The sequence below is a fragment of the Plutella xylostella genome, chromosome 22 (genome assembly GCF_932276165.1).
Source record: "Plutella xylostella chromosome 22, ilPluXylo3.1, whole genome shotgun sequence".
Taxonomy (NCBI): Eukaryota; Metazoa; Arthropoda; class Insecta; order Lepidoptera; family Plutellidae; genus Plutella; species Plutella xylostella.
This window is the reverse complement of record NC_064002.1, coordinates 3,639,787-3,654,675: the sequence shown is the minus strand read 5'-3', so window position 1 is coordinate 3,654,675 and position 14,889 is coordinate 3,639,787. Positions and strand designations below refer to the sequence as shown.

The 14,889-nt window shown below is 37.7% G+C and overlaps 1 protein-coding gene across 2 annotated transcripts in view; it reads right to left on the bottom strand.

Moving 5' to 3' along the window:
- The window catches only part of LOC105394215, a 45,850-nt gene extending 31,588 nt beyond the window's left edge, over positions 1–14,262 (bottom strand). For both annotated transcript variants that reach the window (XM_048628863.1, XM_048628862.1), the window contains exon 1: positions 14,086–14,262. In XM_048628863.1, the coding sequence (XP_048484820.1) occupies positions 14,086–14,142 (57 nt within the window). In that variant the 5' untranslated portion in view covers positions 14,143–14,262. The remainder of the gene's footprint in view (positions 1–14,085) is intronic.
- Between the last annotated feature and the right edge of the window lie 627 nt (positions 14,263–14,889).

Genomic DNA, 14,889 nt, shown 5'->3' with positions numbered 1-14,889 from the left:
ACAAAAATCACAAATGAGGAGAGCTGTTTTGCTATCGGAATGTTAAATGCACCGAGATAGAGCTGTGGTTAGCCGCGATTCCAACCTTTGTTTTTCCTCAAGCAAGAGTGACCCCGCCGGGCTCTGGAGATGTAAATATTCATGCGGCGAGAGACCATCCATACTTCGGCTTCGGACACGGTACAAGGTGCAGCTAAAGCAGTGCAGAGGGTTCTTTGTCTTTACTGGTTGGCGTATTCGGATGTGACATGGGCCGCTACAAGACTTATCAAGTTACAATGTCTTGTAAGGGCTTGTTAAAAGCTCGCTTCTATGTAGTTTAATTTACTTGGAGTAGTTGCGTCGTAGGTATGTCTAAGTCTACCTTAGCTTATTGGTTTGTTTTATAACACATCTCTCAAAGTTACTTAATTGATTTATTTACCAAAAAAATAAAGTTATGCTACGCTTTTTCTTAAAAAAACGTCTGTATAGAATCTTTTGAATTACTAAACTCACCTATAAGTACTTATTGATAATTTCATATTTGTGTGAGGTCTTATTCAGTAATCGTAACTTATTTACTGCTTTCGCTTATACATGTCATTCCTACAAACACGGTGCCTCCAAGCTATACCAAACAGGGGAACCCGTCTTTCTCCGCCATGGCAACTCATGACAGTGCCTTTTGATTGTTTCTCAAGCCTGTATTAAATTCATGCAGTCCATTTCGTAACTAAAATCATATAATAGCGATTCGATGATGAAATTTTCTTTCATACATGAAAGGGTTTTCGTATCTCTTTCGTCAATCTTTACATGCTCAATCATAGTCTATTTCACCTAAGTATACTACGATATGCCTATACCAATATGTACATGATAGATATTTGGCTTCAGAGGTATCTGTTCTTTTTAGTATTGTACCAACCAATGCATTGTTTCCATTCGATATCAAAATGCCACATGCCAAACTGCTACAAACTTTAACCACATAAAACTTTTAAATTATAAGTACGCTAATTAATATAAATGTTGGTACCTGAAGTTCTGTTTTCCTTTAAAAAACCCCGTCTATCTAAGAATAAGGCATATTCCTTGATTCCTCATTGTTGTTGGCAGACAGAAGGTCCGAGGGCACAGGGCCGCAGGGGTTAGCTCTGCAGTTTTGTTTTTTCTAACTCCAATCGCTGAGCGAGCCACGGCTCTATCTTATTGTATTAAGCGTGCTGATTGCGTGAAAAATTTTGTTCGTTCGTTCGTCGATTAAGAGAGCGACCCCTAAGGTCAAGCCGTGTGATCCCGTCTAGACGACCTACGCTGATGACTTGCCTGGTATTACACTCAGATTGTATTATATAATGCAACAAAGTATCAAATAAATAATAATATATAAAGAGAATACCTATATTATAAAGAGAATATTATGATATAAAACACTGGCCTGTACTATCTGGCTATACGTACTATCAGGTATAGGTAAATAGTTACTTTTATACATGCCTTTTATACATGCCTTTTATACATGCCTTTCAGCGTGGTGGACTAGGCCTAAACCCTTCCTTCATTGGAAGGAGACCCGTGCCCCAGCAGTGGGGACGTAATGGGTCGTGATGATGATGATACATGCCTTTATGAATTGGAATGCGATAAATGGACAGCAATGAGAGTGGCTGAAATCGGATGTTGTCTGTTGTAGGACAGTTATTGAAAATGAAAAAATGAAAATGAAATGAGTTATTAATGATTAATTTATCTGCGTTGATTGGTACTCACTATTTCTTTATCCTCTATACCATTATCTCGTTAGTATCTTACAGGCTGATGTATTCTAGCTGTCTATCAAGCTCCAGGTAACTATGAGCATCTCAATTGGTCTTATTAGTGTTATTACTCTGAGATTCCGACTGATTACGACTGCAGAAATACCTGTGTTCCTACCGACGCATGCGCAGGCGAATCAGACTTGAGAGCTACCTGGTAAGTAATTGAGTTGGATTGAATCATAATCACATTATACTCGTTTATATACGAGTATGTATTGATGAAAATGTTTATAACCCCGCCGTGAATGCAATAAAAAAAATGGTGCGCGCGTACGTAAACGGAAGGCATTCTACTAATGTCCAAAAAAATTAACAACGCTTTTTAAATTTTATCGAACATAGCACATTGATTTCTTAAAAAGTATTTTTTATTAATTAATGATATTATGTATTTTACATAAAGTATTGATAAACATTAGTACATAAAAGAAAAAAGTAAACAGACTCTGCCATTCCATAAGAACTAATCACTAACTCATGCTAGTAGTATTTTTAACTCCCCAAGGAAGCAATAAAGCAAGCTTTAAAATTGATTAAATTATTTATTAGCTGAAGCAATTTATAAGTTTATTTCCCCAGTGAAGTGTGCAATGGCTGCGGGACGCACAGACAAGGAAATGTACGGATTCCCCGGGGCTGAGGGGTCACTCTAGATTTACAAAAGCTAACGAACGAATTGCTGTAATGCTTCATGCAACGACATAGAGTCGCGGTTAGCGCAGCCGGCTGGTGAAACATCGTTTTTCGGCATTTAAAGTGACCCCCTGCTCGGGATGATTGGCCTTGTTTATGGAGCTCACGATGCGCCGTATGCCGTACTAGGAAATTGTTAGGACCCCCGATCCCTATCAGTCGCCTGCCGCCTCGATCAGATGGACAAACGATCACTTCTTTCCTCGTTACCTCCGCCTGAAGGCGAATCTGGGGAATCGTGGGGTTTCAAGCAATTACTGGTCTTGTTTTTATTGGGTCTCATCCTTGCTGATTGTTAGGTATCCGCCGAGGAATGGCCTAAAATGAAACCAGATAGTTTCGTCGTTTTGATCAGTACTTATGTTCTTTTTGTTTTGACTCTATTTAGTCAAACTAAGTCAAAGTTTAGTTCGATGAGTATGTCAAAAAATATATTTCGTTGCCTGAACACCAATGTTTTATCTCTTTACAGGCATATAAAATCGGCATAACGAAATCGAACATGTGTTCGTACGTAGGCAGTACCGACTGACATTGAAGTGTCCACAATTATGAAGGTTAAGCAAGTATACGACTATAGCATAAGTAAACCTATATTATTTATGTAAATACCTACACATAGCGTTACGTGACGAATCCTCGCGACATTACTCATACTTCTGTTGAAGTTTGTCTTGTTTGTTTGAGTACTTTTTCACCAAGACGTTGTTAATATTTTGAACCGCAAGCCAGTTGTGAGAATTTAATCACATATGATTGTCACGAGACTCGCGAGCGATGTTTTTTATGTCACTATTCAACTCAATGCATGTGAATCAAACTTTTTTTGTACATCTTCTCATTGGTAACCTTGGCACGTCTAACTGCGCAGATTTAATATTATGCAGCGTCGCAGCCCACCGCGCAATTTGTGGCAAACCAAGAAAAAAATGCTACTGGCTACTGTCGAATTTAAACTTAAATTTCCACAGCAAATGCAGTAAGTATAACTCAAGTTGATGTAAATTTATGTTGGCAGTTAGACGCAAATTCACGCTATAAAAGCCGGAAATTTGCATTTGACTGAACCTTTTGCGGGACGTCGCGTCAATCTACAACTCGTTGAGCCTTCTACGGAGCCTGATTCAACCTACTGATTTCCCGACGCATTTTCAAACTAGGACCATTAACTCAATGGCCTGCGTCTTGCAAGAATTGAGTGTTTTAAACTCTTTCTCAAAGTGCTACCGTGCGGCAAGGAAGCGTCAAATTATTGTAATTAGTTGGGTAATTATTCTAAAAGGCCGGCAGCGACATCCGACTTATTAGACGTCTTATTTTTACTGACTAAACACCTATTATTTCCTTACGGTTTAGCAGGATGTACACCAATAACAGTAATTGATATATGTTCTAAGTATAAGTATGTAAGCTAAACATGAAATCTATCGGAAGGCTTACAATAGTTGATAGGTAAAGTTTAAAGAAGTGGAACAATCACGCCACCGCCGCCACAGCTAGTAGTACCTACGTGAGCCTGCTATCTGTTCCTTGTATCTGAAGATGCCACCACCGTGGTCGCCAATTAATAAATACACTTGCACATTTTTATTGTAGATGTGTACCCTTGGTGAATTGTTCTAATTCAAAAACGGAAATTGTACTCATTTAAAAAGATACGGTTCGCGACCTATCACGTGAGTACAAAATTAATATGTAGCGAAAATTAATATAAAGCGAAAAGTGGGTTGCTCGCTAGGATTTCAGTTTGTTTTTGTTTGCAAATTATGAAGGAGTCTATTTTCAGTCCCCAAAAGGCTTTTTAATTTCATGGCCTCAGTAACTATTCAAGAATCTTTATATCACCTTTAATCTTTGTTCCCGTCAGTGTTAGATGGCGTTGGCATACTTTACTGTGATTAAACGCTAACTAAAGTTTACCTGTTTTAGGTGTTAGCGGTGTGGGTTCTAGGTGTAAGCTCAAGTAACTTACATACACTGCAGCCACAGCGCATTTGCTCCTAACATTGCTATTCTTGATTTCTGCCATAATTATTGGTATTTTAAGTGAGATATAAGTGCCTGCTTCACCATAGGTGTCTCACAAAAGTTTCAAGTGGTATACTTACTCATTAGTATGACGGTATGACGTTTTCGAATATTGAACCACATAAATATAGCTAGCTAGGGGTTACTCTGATCTAAAATTGTAGGATGTTTAGTCGTTTTATAATACTGGACACATTTCTGTGATTTTTTAAAATTTAAACTTTTCACTGGCCCACCCTGTATATTGGTACTAATTAAGTACATAATGATGACTCTAGACTTACGTACGTATTTAAGCTCACATGTAATATAAAGGCAATTAGTAAATATCTTATTATGAAAATAACTTGACGCTTTTGTTTTATCGGTAACAAACGAGCTCGTTTTGTATTTATAGCTTTCTAACGAACTAATTAGCAAACATGACAGTGCTTCTTCAAGTCTTTAGAGAATATCATTTGCTCTGGTAGAGTCTGGCATTGTGAATACACTATGCTGGGTACAGGCAAAGTCGAAAATGCGTAACTTTTGAAAAACAAAATTAAATCTTACGACTCTCGAATTAAGAAAGGTTTTTAGTAGTAGTCCTATGAATATAACCTTTTAAACCGCCACTGCAGTGCTGCTCGCCCACCGGGGTCCAAACAAAAGACTATCGAAGGCCACTACTTACGCGTTGCCAATCGCAGCCACTCGACCACCTAGCGCCGATTGGAACATACCACAAGCAATTAATTATGTTATCTGCATGTAAATCGGTTTCATTTAGGCTATTTCGTAATGGATTTATGACGTCTGATCATTGGTAAGAATGGTAACATATAAATATAGAGCAAATTGAAGAAATAACAACTCCTATTCGTAAAACAGTCGGTTTGGCCAAATTGAGACCTTGACTTTTATTTTTTGAATAAAGTGTTGGTTGGTAACTAACATTTAAAGATTACCCACATTATATTTAGGTACTTATGTTTTTTATTTATGCTTAACCTTAAAATTTATAAATGAAAATTATGAAAATGATTTTGTTCCTCATTCATTATGAACTCCTGTTACGTGCATGATAATTAATTCGAACCAACAATGTACATGGTGCATCTACTTCACTCGTTGGTGACAATGACATCACAATCACACTCAATGGCGTAACGTAGAGTGGTATTTGGCTCACAATGCCTAAAATCTCAAACCTCTCTTTACCTCACTTAGTATACTTATATTAATTATCTGTCCTCTGTAGTAAAATTACAGTGAATTAAAGTTTCAAAAGAAAGCCATGTAATATATAGGTATGATAATTACATTAAAAGACACAGTCAAACCAATTTTATTGAACTGTAAATTTAACCCGTTGACTTCGAATTGAGGGAGTACATTTGGGCGGTATCGCATGACCAGAATAGGCGTGTCGACAGTATTACATTATCAAAGATATAATGACTTTAGAGGAAAATACACATTCAAAGGATTTAAAAAACTGATTTAGTTTTATTAAAAAAAATGAGATTAATAAGATTTTCAATAAAATAAAAGAGTAAAATACTGCAATCGGCCATTTTGACTGAAACGCCAATCACAGCGCATGACGTCATACTTATGTACGCTTCACTGTGTTTTGATTACCTTACATACTGATTGCGCGTTACGATTGATATATATTTGTTTTTGTGATTTATCGACTTTAAAACACGAATCTATCTTTAACAATGGAACCAGATTTTGTTAAAGCAAACAGTGCAAATTTGCCCAGGATCGATTTATTGATGTTGGGCGAGTTCCTTGCAACAAATAAAGAATTTTGCTCTTCCGAATTTAGAAACGTGAAAACCTCTTTGTAAGTTTATTTTATTAGTAGGTATTTATCTTTAACTCTCTCTCTCAGCCTTCTGTAGTCCACTGTTGGACATACCTAACGATCGCCACCCCAAACGGTCACCCGCCATCTGCATCCAGCGGCTTCCCGCTACCTTCCGCAGATCATCAGACCAACGGGTTGGGGGGCGACCGACACGCCGTTTGCCGACACGGGGTCTCCACTCCAGAACCTTTGTACTCCAGCGGTCGTCGGCTCTGCGGGCTACGTGACTAGCTACGTTATCTTTAACACTAGATATAAATATGACTAAGTAGCAATCAAACTCGTTTTAAACTCGTAGAAGTTTATTTCGTAGAAGTTTGTTTCGCCGTGCAAGCTTTAACCATTTATCTCTTACTAGCTGTTCCCGCGCGCTTCGCTTCGCCTTAAAAAGTTTTCCCGTGGGAATTCCCGGATAAAAAGTAGCCTATGTTCTTTCCCAGGGTCTAAACCGTATGTATACCAAATTTCATTCAAATCCGTTCAGTAGTTTTGGCACGCCAGTGAAAGAGTAACAGGCAGACAGACAGACACAGTTACTTTCGCATTTATAATATTAGTTAGGATTATTTTCTTGTATGGGACATGTACAAATACCTTGTTGGGTGTCGTTATTGATGTATTTTTGCACTGAGGCACTGCACACCACTTATAAACTTTAGAATTCATTTTTAACACAAAAAATACGCAGTGTTTGTTTACTTTGCTGTTGTAAACAAATTTGACGTACGTAAGTGTGACGTCACACACGACGCCATGACACGGCGAGCTGTTTTCGCGCAGTATTTAAAAATGATTATAAAAATGGCTTTAAATATCCAAAATCTTAAGTTTATTACCGAAATAAAGGTTTTGTTGTAAACAATAGATGGTTATCTGCATTACGGAAGAGGATTTCAAAATCTTTCGCCTTGCCTATTACCTCCTCGACCATGGAATAGAATATACGGTACTTTTCTACGCGTAGTACAATCTTAATACAGTTATAATAACTGAAAATGTAGTGGTTTATAATTGAAGAATAAGTGCAGTGTATCAGCGGGGTGACTAATACGACGGTTATTAGCGGGGCCGACGGCGGTATTAGCAATATTTGCATGTGTCATTACTGCTCATTACATTACCAGACATTGCACACATCGGACACACTAACTGTTTTCCCCAAACCTCCACCTTACCTTAAATCCCAGAAAATATTTGTTAAAAAGGGTTTAAGTTCTTAGTTAAAAAAAATCGGTCCGGTAGTTTTTATATGACAGAGTAACAAACATCAGGACATAATATTGGTAGGATTTATAGCGTTAGTTGTCTCACAATAGTATCTAAAAGTTGCTATGGAATAGGGGTATTTAAATAGTATATATAACCCGTGAGTTCGCAAGTATAATGTCCAGTTTCCCAGCGGGGCACTCGGGGCAAGTGAAAGTCTCATGGCTACTGCATTCCCCAATGTGCATTCATTGTTAAAGGTACTCAGATACTTGGACTTGCAGAAATTTCATAGAACTTATAGACCCTTTCATTGGTGCTACAATTCTTTGATATTTCGTGTAATGAAACTGAACGAATTTTAAGGCGACTCTGGTGGTAATTTACGTATCTTATAACAGTTATAACTTAAGTAGGAGCTGTGACTTATAAGTCACAGCTCCTACTTATTTCAGCAAGACAATAATTATATTGAGAGAAGCTTTAATTGAGTGGTTTGGTTAGTCCAATTTAGATTTCTTCACTTAATTTTAAAGTAACTTCTTCACTCTATTTGATTAAAATTACGACATAATGATGGACGGCCTCTGTTCATAATAGTAATTTATGAGTCCACATACATCAAGACAGGCCTAGTTGATTGATTGATGGTATCAAAGTCTATATAGATGTTACCCAGTATGCTGGTCAGTTATTATTGTATGATTAAAATAAGAATGTGCTGAGTTTTGTCAGTAGTTGTGAAATACTTTATAACGATTACTACCTCTATATACGTACATACATAAGCAAACACCAAGGAATATTCGAAACGACAGCACAACCACAACCACGGTATAATATAACGCAAGAAGATTCCTTCATGACGTAATGAATCCCTACGTTTATCGCAATCACGTGCTCTCGGCATTTAACTCTCCATTTTTATAAATTGTTTCTAGTAAGAGTATATTTCGTAGTAGTACCGAGACGATGAACCGGGTCACCTTGCGAGTCGAGGCGAGATACGATCAGCCACTTGGCAGTCTACTGTTATGCTCTACGATTATGACATATTGTTACTAAATTGATCAAACACCTTATATAACAGATGTGCCGGCAATCAATACGGATTCCTATCATCAATAACACCAAATAGGTTGACTATAGAAGTAGAACAAGTTTAATAAGCACTAATATATCTCTGTTACATAACACGGTTGCGTAGACCGCAAGATTCTCGTACAGCCCTATAATATGCATACAAGCCATCGGCGACCGGTTTACGCTGTCCTCAATACTTCAGGACCGACATATTCATGTAGATTATGAGGTCTTGTACCAGCTGGCCAAGGATGTATTCTACGGCCGATTTTATCGACGTGCTAACATACTTCATAATTTCTGAACGAACATGCGCTTCGAATAAAGTTTTACGACCGCATCTTAGCTCGACCAGGAAATGCGTGGGTCTTAAAAATGATGGCTTAGAGATTACTTAAAGACAAATATTGTTAGCATATTTCCTAAGTGTAAATTGAATGGATAACAAAGGGCAATACACGCGATACGTGTTTGTTAATCCAGTGGTTCCCACGGAAGCGGTGGCATATTGTGAGTGAGGAGAGGCGAGTAGGAAGCGTCACATGATGATGTATGCTGACGGGGGCATTAGCTGCTGGGTGGCGGACGGGAACGCTCGACACTTCACAAGTTTCGCAACTAATGACAAGCTATGTGTGGTGCAACGACGGGTGGTTCCCGCCCAGGAACTCCCATGTGGCCATCAGCCACCGTGTGTGGCAACTCCGTAATAGTACAGCAGAGAGGATGTTTTGACAGATCCTGTTGACTGTCACGTCATGCGACTCATGCGCTAACTCCCATTATTAGTCCATCTACCTACCGAGACCTACCGTATACTTAATTTAAATACATAACACGCGTATGACACGTGTATATCATATAAACATATTTTATTTAACTAATGTAGCATGTAAAGTTTCGCCTTTACTTACCCGAACGCAAGTAAGAGTAGAACATTGAAATTAACAGGGGATTTCTAAAACCGAATATGCTACAGATACGCCTGCAAATTAGATATGTTGAAAACATTTTGGTCACGGTGACGTATGGCGGGCCGAGCCGTGACCGCCGCGCATCAGTTCCACCTGTGTCTACATCTGCGGGCATTGTCTCCGCGCGAGAGACGGCAACTCTGTGCATATTCGAAACTTGACGCCATTTAGCGTTTAGAAACGTATATTTCCTGCAAACACTTTTCTGTTTGAGTGAACAAAAACCTTGATTTTAACTTCGGTAATGGTCATAAAACTTATTAATGAAGGATGATATTATTTAAGCGATTGTGGATGGCGCAATTAGTTTCCTGCGCTGGTGCTGGCTGCTTCCTCGAGGTGTTTATCAGCGATCAACGGCGGCCGCGGGGAATCAGAGCATCGCGTGCGCCCTCCGCCCTCCCCGCCCCCTCACCTCCCCCCTTCACTCACTTACGTGATTCTTATCCAAATTCACGGAAACTCTTGTTCTGCCAAGACCACGGACATTTGAAGCTAATCTACATATTAGAAATGCGTATAAGAAAGCGATAATAAAAGATGGAAATAATTTTGCGGACACACCTTTCTCGTCACGCAATTTACTTATCCAAGTTATGCCGTGATTACCGCGTTAGTTGGGTAATTCATTGTCTAGATTGACCGCGCTATTATTATAACAAAACAGCTGGATATACGCCGATATCTAACAGAACTTAATGTGTTATAACTATCAGAGTGTCGAGTATAAGGTGTTCCTCAGTTTACAAAACTTTATACTGCAGATAAGAGGCAACGAAATTCTTATCCATTATTCAAAGCCTTAGAAGCATGGTGAATGCATTGTCATGATCGCGAAGACAATAAAGATATCATTACATTGTTTCTTTTCAAACGGTTCGCCAGGCCGCGCTCTTGGCCCATTAGGGTCAACAGCCCTTAATGAAGATACAATTGGACAATTTCCTTTCGGATATAAAATATTTACGATATAAAACGAGGTAATAAATACAGGAAGAGACGACCTCGCTCGTACCGAGGCCACAACATTAACACTTAGCCCAATCACGCGATCGTAATGCACATTAGAGTGTAAACTAACGTATAATTAAACTTTACTACCGAATACCACCGATTAGACGTAAAATTGTGGAGCTATTTGTAAACAAAGAAATTGTATTGTAAGTGATATTTCGGCGTGCGAATTGTGACATTGGGGCATTGAGGCATCTGAAAAGTTCAGATAAATCTACTTTTTTAGTGTCAAATAATTACGTTATAGAATTTATAGCAATAAATCGTCATTGATAGGCATGTTACTTGAATAGAGAGTATAACTTTCATACATCTAGAGGTATTTCAAATACTTGCAGTAAAATTGCGGCGTGCAAATGCAGCGTTACATAAACATAAATACATAGTGTGTCGTGTCTTGTAGGATTTATGTGACAATTAGTCACCGTGTCTCACAGCGTGATGTCATACTTGAGGATAAGTACCAACAGTGCAGCAAGGTATCAACACTCTGAAAAGGCGAATTCTAAAATGTTATTCGACTTCGTTATTCCATCCATACCCAAGCATGATATTTTTCAGACTTTTTTGATGGAAACATGACGTCTTATTGTATAACAAACGAATTACATATTTAAATGATAATTATAAAAATGTACTACTATGTACTTGCATAGTGTAACAAAACAACATCCGTATGTAGATTATAAAGATTGCAAAAAACTAATCTATATTGACAATGACTGTAAAAAACACCAATCACGGTTTGAGGTACAGCGGAGACTTACTAGACGTGACATTCGTTCTTTCTTCGGCACTTCGTTCATAAAGTTTCTATAAATCATTATTATTGTGGTTTAGTTAAAATATTGTACTTGTATTGATTACACTGGCTGGTGTTCCTCACCCAAAGGTTATCCATACACTAATGGAATGCAGTCAGCATCATGGGTAAAACAGAAGAACGTGACATTCATTTGTGAATATTTATTATTTATATGACAATAATGTATTGGTTCATAGTCAATATTATAATCCGTTTGTTTCATCGGTACCGTAATGGGTCAATGAGTATCAAAAAACTGAATTGTTAACGTTAAATAAGGTAAATGTGTAGAGATGGTCTGGACTAGAGGACAATACCTATACATCAGCTATAAATGTTTGAATGTGTGTAAGTACCTAATGTTAGTCTTTTCTCGCTATAATGGTCTTATAGAAACACAAAATTTAAACAGCTGTTGAGTGAGCACATTCTGGCAGGTACTGAGTACATAATTAATGTAGAGTAGGCGATTCGTGGTGGTATGAGTCAATACTATGTCCTTCTTCTGTAAGTTTTGAGTCACTACTTATTTCCATGAATGAACATGATTAAATATAGCACCTGGTACCGGGTACAAAGTACCTATTTATGTAGACATTTTTTTCTGATATGTCATGTAGATATTATTTTAGAAAATGTTTAGCCATCTTTAATTTATATTTACTTGTATTGAATGTGTCAATCAACAAATTAACTATCTACATTTTTGTCACTTAACTCATCTTACTTATAACTTGAGCATTCCTTTTCTTCACTAGTTCAATATCATCTACAGACATACATATCAATAAATTCCACAATATACCCAACAAATCAGTAGGCGCATTTATTGCAAAAAGTTTCAATGATCGTTCCATAGTAGGCGCGGCGAGTGCGTGGGATGCGCGCGCGCAGCCTCACCGGTGTCGGTGCCAGGGTTACTCTATCTTCACTAAAACGAATGAGAGATGGCTCCCTGTCGCAAACTTGTCGGTCGGTAGAGTTGTAGTGTCCTACAGCCTGACGATAGCTTACATGCAATAAGGTCGTACGGCCATAGAACTAAATAAACTACAGCCAGCCATAAAACAGATGAATACGGAAATGGACTCTAATTATTTAGCCGATTTGATTTATCTATTACATTTTATTTCAGTAAAATATTGTGCAGTAGAACGTAGAGCTATATGTAATACTTAAGTGAATAATTAAATAACTGACACTTACAAAAAGGTTTTGCAAAATCGACCTCTTTACTTTCATCCTTTTTATTTGGCGCCGTATAACTGTATAACATAGAGTCGTGGTTAGCGCAGCAGGACTCCGAAACTTATGCTAGAGTGACCCCCTGGCATTGATGGAGCCTTCGCACAGTGTTCACTATTCAGGGCGCAATGTTACTTGCTCTTGCTATACCTACATAATTATTGGATCGATTCGGTGATAAACTTCTCGATATGGTATGATTAGTGAATAAAATATCTAGTGACAGATTTCTTAGAAACAGATTCAATGATAGATTTAAATAGCCTAGCCCCGCTAGTCTAAAGCCTAAGAGCACTTAATGAATCGCAATACAATACTCAACATACATACAAGTATAGTGTAAAATTTTACGTTTCTTCATAGAATGTCGAAACTTTATGAACCTACAATCAAGTTTCGGCTCCAGCCTAAAATCCTTAAGCAGTTTTATAAGTCGAAAAGTATCTTCATTCAAGAATATATAAAATAATATACCTAAATAAGAATAACAAATTACAGGGATCAGACCGATAAAATTAATATTTATACAGCAGATCAGCCTTCTAGCGACTCATTTAAATAATGTATATGTGTACAAATATGTGCGAGCGAAAAGAGTCCTTATATAGCTGCAGAGGATACACCCACGTAATTTATGTGTTTGAAATACTTATATACCTAAGTTAGTCACTGTAAACAAATAAAGTTATGAGAACGTTGCAATTTATCTATGTGGGTTATGTTTATGTTATGTAGGTTACAAACACAGGTGTACTTTCATGATGTAATAGCACATAACAGATTAAACAAATTGATGGCCGTCCATACAGTTTCGGCATTCTACCTACATTTAAAAGGCTAAATTCCATAAATGTAGAGTTCGACTGAGGTCATTGTAGAGATGTTTAGCAAATCGACATAAACCTGATTTATTTCCTGGATCTGTCGTCACACTTTGTTTTTAAGTTTAAAATAATCTACCCAAGTACATAATAAACAACGTAGACGATTGACTATTAGTCTTTTACTCTAACTGCCGTTTTCACAACTCTAGTTAAGCAGAACTTAAGTATGATATGCTGTGATGGCTGAATTGTTATTGAGAAGGACTTAAAACCATTATTACGTGGGCTGACATAAACGAGAAACGTAAATATAATTATGTTTAATATCAGATGTTATGATTCTAATACTAATTCCAGTTTATGTTTATTACTTAAATGTTTATTATTAACGGTTTCTAACCCAAAAATACAAAAGTTAAAATAAAGTTACTAATGTAATGTGCCATTCTATAAACGAATATGATAAAACTACATCACTCGATCACCTGTGTGATTCCAATAAGGTTATATTCAGCTGGCTATAACAAAATAACCACACAACTTTAAATACCTGAGCTAGAGCTGTCGCCATTAGGGCACAAACCACGTAAACTGTCACTGGCCACATTTTGTTCGTTAACACTTAACTTTGGTTTTAAATGTTTGAATTCGTTCGATTTGACAGTTGTTTAAGACGCCATGACACGGACCGGCGGCGGCGCGGGACGCAGCGATACTAGCAGGCAGCGCCGCGCAGAGCACAACAAACTTTACTTTCTGCGATGGTGCGCCCACTTGGCAACGACGGCGAGCGTTCGCCGCGATTTCATTCGTCAGGTTTTGATATAACCTTCTTTCTTTTAATGTAATGTAACATCTGCATCATCAGCCAATAAATTTTTGACATATTATTTTGTAAACAGGAAGTGGTTCAACACTAGTATGCGAAATATAATGCTCTACATTTATGTTAGTAACACACAATACAAATCTTCAGATCTTTACAAAAATATAATCTATTATGGTAATAAATTTTATAAAAAGGTTTTTAATTTGTTATTTATGTCTCTATCAAATTACACTTATTTAGGTACTATAATTAGCTAATAATGTAATTTTATAACGACATTCAAATTTCAAAACATCAGCTGACTCCGAACATTTGTCGTCTTCGTGAATTTCGCTCGCTAGTTCCAAGTGGCCAACCGTCGCGCTACGCAACGCTGCGTCGGCGGCTGCCTGGCATTACGACACACCCACACATGCGCAGGAGTTGACTCACACACACACACACACACACACGTATACTAGTAAAAATACCAGGTACGAAGCATAGGGCACCTCGAGATCCCCTGGACGATACAGGCCTTGAGAC